Raw genomic sequence first — 11,718 nt, forward strand, 5'->3', positions numbered from 1 at the left:
TTGCAAACTTTTCACAGTCGAACGACAATTTACGGCAGATTGTGCGATCGACGCGTTCGCTGCTGACTATGGCGGCGCGAGACGTTCTCTACTACACACGCCTGCAAACCGAACAAGGTCTGTGAGGTGAGACCCAAAGTTTTTGCAAAAGCCAGGCAACGGATGTGTGTGACTCAGACGGCGGACATACTAACGCTGGAAGAGAAGGTAAGCGGGTTGCAATTGCGCATCGCGCATTTGAAAGGCGCAATTGAACAGCATTTTACTTTTCTTTTGAAGCAGCGTGCATTGGGAGATGACTTTGGCTGGACAACTTTCAAGATGGATGGATACTGCTGCTGTCGTACTGGAGGGGAGACTCTTGGATATACCGAACGCCGAATATTCTTAACACATTCGGATCAGGACTCTTACAAGGCAGAGAAGAAATATTTATTTTCGTTCAACATTTCGAAATAGCTAAATTTAAATAGTTTTAAAAAAGTCTGTATCGAATCCGCTTTTTTCAAAAAGATTTATTAGTAAACAGCAATGCGGAACAAACTAACTTTTAAAAGGTTAGACAAAACATTCTCGAACGAGTAGCTTGGAACCTTGAACGGTTTAATCACATTGGAAAGGATGGTTTATATTTATGAAAAAAAAACACAGTATTCATAAAAAGAGGATAAGTGAGGTTGAATTAAACAAATTCGAATGTAATACTAACTCATATGTTGGGTAGTGAGCTCGAGAGTTACCGCGAGGCTTCACCGCAATGAAGTGAAAGCTTTGCGCTCGACTTTCTCCACTTGGGCGAGACAGAGAAGAGAGAATAAGTGGAAGACAGGTTAGAGAGAAAGAGAGAGATGAGGAGGAGGAGGAGGAGGAGGAGGAGGAGGAGGAGGAGAGAGAGAGGGAAAGTTCTTTTTATGAAATTCGGCTATTGCCGGGGGTCTTTTCCATCATAAAGTAACACTTCGCTCTCTTCGAGATCTTCGCCCTCGGTGAGCGACACGACACGACACTACACTTTGGCTAAGAAATACTAACGAAAAACTATCTAAAAACTATCTAAAGAAAAACTAACACGTTTTGAGAATAAAGAAAATTCTGAAAACGGATATTTTGTTTCCTATTTTGCTCTACAACCTCGAGGAGTTAAATGGCAGATCAGGCTTTCCCTGACTCAGTATCCTCGTAGCTGGCTAGGTACAGTGCTGCGACCGCAAGTTAGCTATCCAGCTGGATTTTGATACACACAAGTATGCGATACACACACACACACAGGCATTTAACTCGCATATGACAGTTTAGTAAAACTATACGGAAGAGCTCTTTTAGGCACTTATTATCAGGCGATGGTGGATAAATATCTCTTAGGGTCCTTTGCTAGGGCCTCAGGGCCTGCGCCAGGGAGATGGCCTTGTCTGTCTTCTTTTCAAGCTGGCGCTAGAGATCCATGACTCGGAGGTAGATGCTTCGGGAACCATCTTCATGTTGATCCAGATCCTGGCATACGCTGATGACATAGACATGAGGATCGAGCGCGCGGAACTAATCCTCGGGATGGAGAGTATTGAGGCAAAAACATACAGATAGGGGTACGTGCCTTTGACGTCGTCCAACAATCTTGGGGTCAAAATTCAGGAGCGATAACATCATAGCAGTTGAGTTACGAGCAACGGTGCTGGCTACCAATCGGTCTTACTATAGTCCTCGGAGTCCTATGGTCTATTTATAGTCCCAGTAGTCACATCAAGCGCGTCCGGTGGCACATCGGGGCGGACGGGTGGCCGAAGCGACAGCGGGGCCGGTCTTCACACGGCAGGGTCGAGGTTCAAATCCCATCTAAGACTGCCTCCCCGTACGTCAGGCTGACTACTTTACTGCGGGTAAAATTAAGTCACAGAAAGCCATAAATGGCAGGCCGAGATCTCTCGAGGTTGTAGTGCCAAGGAAGAAGAAGAAGTCACATCAAGACGCTCCGAAGGATTTTTGGCCCCATGTATGAGTGGAATGGTGAGCTCTACGAGCTGTACAGAGATCTCACCATCACGCAGCGAATTAGGCTCGCCAGGTTCCGAAGAGCTGATCATGTCATGAGAACGGCACCGGACGACCCAGCCCGTAAATTCCTTTTAGGCCGTCTATATTGACGAAGGAGGCGTGGTAGTCCGTGGCAGGCGTTGCAGGATTTGAGATGGATTGATAGCGCAGATGCGTCAACCAGAACGATCGGGAGAATGCATTAGCGGACGACAGCGCGAGTATATTTGCTATCATAAATTCCTATAAAAACCAGACATCCAGCATTATGTTGACGATCGTTTTCGTGGGTGTAAACGATTCCAAGGATACAATGAAGGAAAATGGCTATAACTTTTGTATGAAGCGTAAAATTTCCAAAAAAATAAAATAAAAATGTACGCAAATTGTGTTTCAAACCGGTGCTTGTGCATTTTTGTTCAGCAATTTCGCCGCAATTGTTGTTTTTTTGGTGGAAAACTCCATTATTGGTACAGCTATCCTATCACCATCCGTTTGCCGTAATTGCGTGTGAATCGGATTGCATAAAGTTTGGCGCAAGGTAGAAACCCAATTTTTTAACGTATGAAAGCGTTACTTTTGCATACATTTCAACCACGCCGACCACTGTGCCGGTGCGTAACGTACGTTATCCGGGCGTTACAACTGTCAGATGTAACAGATGATGGGGTTTATTGTTTATTTTCCTCCCGGCAATTACGCCCGCCGTACCGAGTAGTCGGTGGTTGTATAAAAATACATATTAAGAACATACATACTCTGCTAGAGTTTTCCCACAAGGCGGAGGCAGCTGTAAGGAAGAGGGAGACGAAAATTGCACAAAACAAAAACAAGTAAAATCGAAAACAAACGAAAAATCGGAGCTTACATCGGGGCCAGACGTAGCTGATCGCTAACAGACGTGTGAACTGGTAGCTTGGAATCGGTGTAACTCGGGCAGAAGGTTTATTTCGCAAGGAAGCATAATCGTCGTTGAGGATAATTTTTTGTTGTACGGGAACGCAGATCGTCTTCCGGCACAGTTATGTCACACGTAGTTATTGGTGAGTATGCGATGGAAGTAGACGCTTGGTCGCGGTAAAATGCTCGCTTGCACCGGATGAGCACGGAACAGACGGAAGACCGATGTAGACGAACGCAACCACCTCTTGCACCGACTGGTGTAAGATCGCGTTGCGTAATCTACCATTTCCTTCACGATCATCACGGTCCCATGTCCCATTGCAGGTGGCGGAACCGGATTCATCGGTCGCCGGTTGGTAAAAACGCTGCTAGCCGAAGGTTATGAAGTGACCACAATCTCGCGCATGCCCGGTCCCAAACACATCAGCTGGCACGAGCTGGAAAAGGACGGCCTACCGAACGGGACGACGGCCGTCGTCAACCTGGCCGGCCAGAATGTGCTCGATCCGACGCGCCGCTGGACACCCGGCTTCAAGCAAAACGTGTGGAACTCGCGCATCAACACGACAGCCGCCTGCGCTCGGGCGATCGAGCGGGCCACGGTTAAGCCGAGCGTTTTTGTCAACATTAGCGGCGTAAGCCACTATGCACCGGGCAGCCAAAAGCACACGGAACTGTCGAAGGTGTCCGATTACGATTTTATGTCCCGGCTTTGCATCGAATGGGAACGGGCGGCGTCGCTTTCGGACAATTCCATCTGCCGGTTGGTGCGTGTACGGAGCGGTGTTGTGCTCGGGCGTGAAGGTGGCATGATTCAGTCACTCATACTACCGTTCTGGTTCGGACTCGGTGGTCCGGTCGGTGATGGGCGCCATGATCTGCCCTGGATACATGTGGAGGATCTGTGCGGTTTGATACGGTTCGCTATCGAACGGCCGGAAGTGAACGGTGTGCTGAACGGTGTCGCACCGGAACTGTCCACCAATGCGGACTTTACGAAAGCGTTCGCTTCCGCCCTGGTACGACCCGCCTTCTTCCCGATGCCCCTGTTCGCGCTGAATCTCATCTTCGCGGAGGAGCGTGCGGTACTGTTGACGAACGGTGCGAAGGTGGTGCCACAGCGAGTGCTCGAGTATGGGTTCCAGTACCGGTACCCGGATCTACAGTCCGCCTGCAAGGAAGTGGCTCACCTGTTCTAAATGCTCGCGCGCGATTGGTTTTAGTTTAATCATGTTCACTTCATCCGTTCCGGGTTTCCTTCTATTTATCAAATGCATCCCCAACAACCAACCAGATTTTTTTAATTGCCGCGAAAGTTTATTAACGCCCTTGCTATGCGATGGTGTGTAATAAACGGAATCCTGATACCCGTTAGCTTCGCAGTTCTTTCTCTTTACTAAAGTTGCATAAGAATAACGAAAAAACAGGTTCGATACTAAAAAAGAAACCTTCCATCATTGTAAGAAGCGATTATCCGTTGGTAATCTGTAGCATAAGAATAGCCTTCTCGGTTAGCAAAAGCACCATCTCATCCTCGCAACTTATCCCCAGCACCTCGCCCGAATCCTTCAAACTCACGAACTGATACTGGCCGATCGCAACCTGTGGCCCGGTTCGGTTGCGCAAGCCGGCCCCACCGGCCCCATAGCTCGCTTTGTAGATGTAAATCCCACGGTGTGACTCGCAGATCACTGCATACTCCATCCCGGGTGGGCAAGCAAGATATTTCTGCTGTTGTTTCGATGCCTGAACGTACCCGAACGCGTGCAGTGTACCTTCGTGCTGAAATCGACAGTCTTCCGACCCGTACGGTGTGGGCTGTAGTTGCCACAGACACGCATCGACATCGTGCCTTAAAGCGAATGTTGCTGGCAAACCGGCACGTACCGTTACTGCAAACAGTGGTGGACCACTGCCAAGTGGAACTGTGTGCGTAACCGTGTGGTCGGTGCAGGAAAGCCGTTCCAGCGTGTAATACGTGTCCCGATCGCCTTCAAAGTCGCACGGTTCGAGTGGTGCGCTTAGGTTCGTAGCGGGCGGTAAATCGGACGGTAGGTTATCCGAGTCCGCCGGTGCACCAGCCGTATCATCCGGACCACCGGGCAGCAGGAACGGCCACATCACACCAGCAGTCTGCTTTTGGAGTGAGATTTCAAGCGTTTTCCGATCCATAGCCCATACCGTCTGTTCGTGGTCAATCGCGGCGAACAGTTGCGTCCCGTCGATCACGAGCAGATCGTTGGCAAACACCTTCAAACAGGTCTCACCCCCCGGGGAGGATGGTTCGGTCACCACCCGGTACTGTACGTTGGGCTGCTTTTCGAACGTTACACTTATCTCGTCGGCCGTTTGCGTCCACCGGAAGGGATACTGTTCCCAGGCCGGATGTTCCTGTGTATCTGCGCTGGGCGGCTTCTGTTCTGGCACAACGACCGGATGCTCGGAATCGTGCAGGAATCGAAACGGTTCATCACACGCCACCAGCACAGCCGTCGCATGGTAATCCAGCACACAGTACCTCGGGTAGCCAGCGCTATGTAGCGTTCGTGACACGGTTAGCGTCCAGCTCGGAGGTGTCGACTGTTCCAGTGTGATCCAGTGTAGCAAAGATTTCGATTTTTCCATCGCATGGTGTTCAATCTGTAGCAGCACAAAGTGCAACAAACGCTTCCCTTCCTGCACAAGAAATCGCCCATCCAGCAGCACACTCCCACCGGGTAGCATACCTTCCGCGAGATTACATTCCACCGGTCGGATCGCGCTTTGTAGCTTCCATTCACGGCCCGTGCTTCTGTCGCCGGTATCGAGCACCCGCACGGTACCGTACCCATCCGACAGTAGACACAGCTGCTCAGAGGGAAACACGAGCGAACAGTTGTACCGGTAGGTGCCGGTTGCGTCATCATCCGGCGCTAGATCGGCCGGTGCTAGTGGTAGTTTAAACACTGGCGCCGGTGGACGGATACGCCCGAGTGTGTGATCGTAACAGACGCGCTGTACCATGCCGGTTGCGTCGATGTAGTAACACTGCCCGGTTGCCCACGGGTCCCGCACCAGATGGTTCTGCATGCCGAAGAGCCGCGCATGGTAGTAGGAATATTGCTGCTCGTTCGGCTTCACACGGTGCGGATGGTTTGTGGTGGAAAAATCCGTCGTCAGCACCGGTACCGGCTCGAGCGACAGTATGTACCCATCGAAGTTCGTTTTTAGCAGCTTCCGGTCCGGTGCTAGCTCAATGTGTGGCATCCTTTCATGCAATCGTGCTGGATGTTGCTGACGTAAACAAAAGGCAGCTCTGTTAGGTATTGTACTTAAACATATGTTCCTTAATGAATATATTAATTATACTCACAATAGTTTACGTTCGTTGGAATGCTGACACCGATGCGGATTTCGAGGTGGAACAGTTTGACAGTTGAATGTTTTGAAAGGCCGTGCAGTTTGACAGCTCGGCTTGCAACACAGTTCACATTCCTTGTGTTGTTCGCTCGTGGCTACAATTGCTACGTACAGCAATTACAGTCTGAAAATTTTAACTGACGGTAACGAAAGGTAAAGAATTTTTAAGTTGAAACATTATATACAGAAACGAAAACGGGAATTAGATATTGGCGTTTGCGGGTTTTGCTTGTAGGAATGCAAACAAACTGTTTCACCGAATCTGGTTTTATTCACCACAACCATTCCGACGGCATGTGAGCTTTTCACCACCCGAGGTGAATTCGGGTGCGTGTCTTGGATTAAACAGTTTTTATCCGATGTTTCCTCCACGGGTGTGTATAAACGCTTGAGCAGAGGTGTCAAACATACGGTCCGCAAGCCGGATGTGGCTTACGAGTGAAGGCAGATTACTGTAGCGTAATCTTTGAACTACATCGCGAGTCTAACAGAAGCCGTAAGCTTTTAAATATGGGTAGAGAACAGTAAGGCTCTAGATGAGACTATCCAGCTACCGGAACTTTCAGATGTTTGTACTGCCAATGAAAAAGTTTTGGAATTTAGGGCAAGATAAAACCACACGAATTTAATCCTGTCGCTAGGTATCCCCAGAAAGTCACTGTTCAGTATGTATTTCGGGGTTGACTCACCAACAAGCGATGACTCACCTGGTAGATTAGGCATGTCCAGGTTGACTGACGATGATCACCAAGATTTAGTGATCAAGATTATGTTACATACTAGGTCGCTATGAAAAAAAATAGTCACAAACTACTGATGCTCTGAAAGCACACAATGTACAAGTTATCAACTAGATTCAACTCGATGCACGCACCAGAGTTAATCCTCTCAAACCACAAGCCACCAAACGCAAAGTCTAGGCGATCAATCATTATCCCTTTTGAGAAGGAGAATGATACTTCGTCCTTGAGGAGGACGGGCTCTTCTACAACCCGAGGAAACTCCTTTACTCACATAGGTCTCCCACATACTGAGCCTGTGAGACATGAACTCCGTCTAAACCGGATGAAAATTTTTTTAAGTCGCGTTCGAGAGTAATATAAATTGGACATCACTGTACTAGAACGATCAAGATTGCGTAAGGTTGCCGCTTTGACTGAACCAATCAGAATAATCTATGGTTTACAGAGACTTCTCATCAGTCGCTTTTATCTCGCTTTTTGTTGACGTAGCAGACATCCTATTAGGTCTTATGTCCACCATATATAGTGTGCCATTACTAGACTTCTTCATACTTTGTATCCAGATAGCCAGTCCTGGTCAGATGGGATTCCGATATCCAGTCTTGTCGAGTTAAACCGCTGAGTTTCTAGTGGATCACTCAATCTCTCAGTCTCTTGTATTGTTATGTGTTACCCATTACAATTCTAATTACCAATAGGGACTTATTCCCTTCGACTTGAACCTAATAATTGCTCAGCCAACATAAGACAGTTTGAAGCGTATTAGCAAAACCTAGCTAAACAAGACAATGGTAGACTCCCTCTTCTTAAGCAATTTTTGTTAATTTATCTTCGGTCCACCAACTACATAATTACTACAACAATAAGCAATCAACCACAAGCAAGCTCCACAAACTAAATAGCCAACTCTAAATCGCACCAAGAACGCCACCAAGAAAATCGTTACTCCCGCCCCACTCAAATCTGCATCGCAAACAATCCCTCATAAACCTTACGACTCGGTCGTTTTTTTTCTGGTGTGTGCTTCACACTAACACACGGCACACACAGAAAAAAAAACCCTCTTTCCAATCACCTTTAACGTCAGAAACGTTTTGTGTGTATGTGTGTGTCTTAATAGATGTCGTTTGATTACGGTCCGTCTACGATATCGTACACCCCGGGCCTAGGCGCCCTTAACAATAAGCCCTATTATGGGCAGAGACATTCCCACACACAAATTTTAAACCGTACCGAAAAGCGCCATAACGCGCGCGTCACTATTAAACATATCGGTTGCGATGAGGTTTTGTTCCCGCTATTGGTTCCTCAGGTCTTCCCCCCCCCCCCCCACCATTCCGGTGGCCGGCAGTCGAGTCAGGTCGAAACCCCGGAAATGTGACCGAACGAGCGCAAAAGGGGACAAATATTGAACTTCCCGCAAGGGGCAGCCAGTGCTGGAATCATCTTCGATCGCGATTAACCCCGGCGCACAAGGGGTTATGATCGACATCGGCCATGTTCTTCGCCCCGTTCTCCGCAGCTGGGCAAGCGGAAACAGGAACGCGTTTAAACAGTTTGGTCGTCGCCGCGTCCGCCACCACACTCCCTATCTCCGGGCAAGTTATCCAGGTTTTGCCGTTGCATCCGTGTAAGGTGTGCGTTGGACGCACACCGGACGAATGTTTTGGGTGGCCAGTACTTCCGGACCTTCTTATCAAAGGGAAGGAACAGTCATCAACGTCCTCAACCAGCCATGCGGTGTGAGTCATTATATGCGACCGGGAAGAATGACTTGGCGAGTGCATCGGAGTTAGGCGTTGGATCGATTGCGCTTTCTTTTCGACAGCTACAGCTGCCAAAGATTCGTCCACGGGAAGGGAGAATGTTCTTGCCAGCTGCCGTGGCACCTTCAGTTTGCTCTGATTTGATTGCAGACGATTGATTTCCAAGTGTTTCCAAACGTCTGTTTACTGCTGTCACACGATTTGTTTGGTAATCGGTCCCTTTTTTTTTTGGGAACGGGAAGAGAAAGAGAACACCGAAAATAACAGCCCAGATTTACCTCCGTTACCGTTCGCCCAACTAACGAGCGGACCTTGTTGTTGCTAACCACAGATTGATGTACCATTCGTGACGAGGATATGCCCAACAGAAAGGATCCGGGGATATCCCGGAAACGGAACGTCTGACTCGACTCGGTTTCCCAGGTTCCACCTCTGAAGCGCTGTGATACCTTCGATCTCTAATCCGGTGAGGATTAAATCGCTCAGAATCAACAGGAACATGATGTCAGAACGCTACTGTACAATTAACCAGGACCAGGTGAAACTGTATTTATCGCAAGGTAAAAACAGACAAAAAGGTACAAACATAAGCTGGTTGGTTAGGCACACACACACAATACAAACAATATTAATCTGCTGTTGCCTGTTGCGCGGTCACTTAATCGAACCTAATTGACAATCAATTAGTTCAGCGCCGTTAAGCAGTTGCGTACTGTTTCTACACATTAATTGCATAATTTAAGGGTGGGCTTCGGGGCTTAATTGACCACCGAGCTTCATAATGCCGTCGCAGGGCTTGCTAAACGCGCTAATCAATGTTAGGGCCGTTAGTAAACATGGTGTCCACGGTTAACTTACGACCGGATGTGTCATCACCAACATTATACACCCATCCGAAGTGGACGCTACCGAAAGCTTGTTTGTTTGTGGGGGGTGGGGGGGGGGTGGGGGGTGGTTTGCGATTAATTGAATATGAAAAATGTTTTGCTTACCAACCGAAAAGACGGAGATTAAGTTTATGCGAGATTCGGATAAACTTATTCGCAGTACACCTAGACAACACGACGACGACGAATCCCTAGAGCTAATTAACTATCGGCCAATTAATTAACCGCCTAATTGAAATGCTAAACCGGCGGTTGCGGTTCAGTTGTGAGGGAATAAATTTTTGTCTCAACCACGTTTGATTCTTCAACCGTGGTCACTGTAAAGATTGACCATGTTTTTTTTTCCTGTTGCGGATAGATCGAGCCCTGCACGAAACAGTACTGCAGCGCTTTGCGAGTGGCAGCAAAAGAAAAAACGCAAAAATCCTTCGATTCATCCGATTCGATGCCTTCGATCTTCGTGCGAACGCGCGAGCTGATTGGGATCTATACACCTCTTTCTCCCACCCTGCCACCAAGATTTAATGGGCTATCAATGGGCAATCTGAATCGTGTCAATTACCCGCCCATCAATAAAATGTACGGAACAGCATGCAACGTTTAATTAGTATTGAATTCGGGGTGGTTGTTTTATGGGATCTCCACTTCGATCATCTCCCTCAAAACAATCAACGCATTGATTGGGATGGTGCGCAAGCTGGTTAGGATGTAATGGAAGGTCTGAAAACAGTGGTTACGAGTGGTGACCGTAGGAAACCTGTTCTGCTCACCAATCAACCATCAGGATGCTGTTAGAATTAGCAGCTCTTGGTGTTTTTATTTTTATGACGGTTGTCTAGGTAAACTCCGGGTCTATCAACATGAAGATAGTTGCAGAAAAATTGTCCTACCAGAAGTCGTGAAAGATTCTCCCATTTCGCGAGACCCACATTGACGCTAAAAAAAAAAAAAGCTGTGTGATCTTTTAGAGCTTGGTTTGAGACCAGAATTGGTAGACCGATACCTCTTGGCGAAGTCGTACTGCTAAAGTAGAAGAGAACATTTCCTGGAGTTTTGGATTTTAACAGCAACAGTATCTTCTTCAGGGTTGTCTCCCATAGCAACATATAGTTCTCCCATCGTAGCGTCTTTCCTTCGCGAAGAACACAAAGGTAATAATAGAAATATCTCATAAAATGTCCCATAAAAGAGTTAGCAGTTTGTTATGGTTCATTAACATCCCATTTCTACGCCACAAGAGACGCACAAGAAATAGAAAGTGCACCCCAAGGGTGCAAGATGGTGTGAGATACGTTTGGTGTGATTCGTACAGTGGTGGTCATACGAGTGTGGGGCTCTAATATCGCTGTACTGGTGGATTAGTAGACTACCAATAGACTGTCAAGAATAGCTTTCGCCGATATTGGAGTTAAACAGAGAGTTCTGACAGCAAAGTGATGTATAACTAAGTCGAGTTGTATGGTGGTCCTACTCCAAAGTCCAACACTGTATGTGTATGTACTTCAAGTGAAAGCGGAAAGCTCACGAAACGCGAGGGCCTTGGATGACTTCTTCAATACTGTCGATCAATTTTAATCAAATGTAAATGAAAATAGGTGCTATCACTCTGCAGAGAATAACCCATCCTTTCACGTCAGGCTATCCCATAAACACACCTTGCGAACTGTATCTTAAACGTGCTAATGCTCAGGTAGTCTAGCGTTCCGATCACGATCCCTTCCAATATTTGCAATATTTGTTTCCATTCTATGCCCCCACACCCGGTATACCTTTGCTCGTATCATATCGGACGGGCATCTTTTACGGTCCTTTTTTCTTTTCCGTCTTAAACTCTACCGTCAAATGCTACCACGGATGCTACCCGATCTCTCAGAACCGTACCGCACCGTACAGCACAAAACAACGCCCAGACATATCCCGAGGGTTTCTTTTTCGAACCAATTCCACCACCAACTCACAGGTACGCTAACTGACTGGAAGCAACACACTTCT

General features: G+C 47.6%; 2 protein-coding genes across 3 annotated transcripts; one reads left to right on the forward strand and one right to left on the reverse strand.

Annotated features, from left to right (window-relative positions):
* The first annotated feature begins 2,697 nt into the window (after positions 1 to 2,697).
* LOC118510246 (epimerase family protein SDR39U1) lies at positions 2,698 to 4,305 on the forward strand. Its single transcript, XM_036051823.1, has 2 exons — positions 2,698 to 3,071; positions 3,256 to 4,305. Exons 1-2 carry the CDS (start codon positions 3,053 to 3,055, stop codon positions 4,128 to 4,130), a joined length of 894 nt encoding a protein of 297 aa, XP_035907716.1. The 5' UTR covers positions 2,698 to 3,052; the 3' UTR covers positions 4,131 to 4,305.
* LOC118510233 (nudC domain-containing protein 1) lies at positions 4,227 to 6,420 on the reverse strand. 2 transcript variants are annotated; one of them, XM_036051802.1, is made up of 2 exons: positions 6,284 to 6,420; positions 4,227 to 6,204 (listed from the first exon to the last, which is right to left on the reverse strand). In XM_036051802.1, the coding sequence occupies exon 2, from the start codon at positions 6,175 to 6,177 to the stop codon at positions 4,402 to 4,404; it is 1,776 nt and encodes a 591-aa protein (XP_035907695.1). In that variant the 5' UTR covers positions 6,178 to 6,204; positions 6,284 to 6,420; the 3' UTR covers positions 4,227 to 4,401. The 2 variants fall into 2 exon arrangements, with proteins under 2 accessions (XP_035907695.1, XP_035907703.1); XM_036051810.1 differs by having other exon boundaries at positions 4,227 to 6,194; positions 6,284 to 6,398.
* Positions 6,421 to 11,718: the final 5,298 nt, after the last annotated feature.

This window comes from Anopheles stephensi, chromosome X (assembly GCF_013141755.1).
Source record: "Anopheles stephensi strain Indian chromosome X, UCI_ANSTEP_V1.0, whole genome shotgun sequence".
In the NCBI taxonomy this organism is placed as follows: domain Eukaryota; kingdom Metazoa; phylum Arthropoda; class Insecta; order Diptera; family Culicidae; genus Anopheles; species Anopheles stephensi.

Coding starts and splice junctions, on each gene's coding strand:
- LOC118510233 (XM_036051802.1), bottom strand. CDS start 6,177: ATGCCACACATTGAGCTAGCACCGGACCGGAAGCTGCTAAAAACGAAC.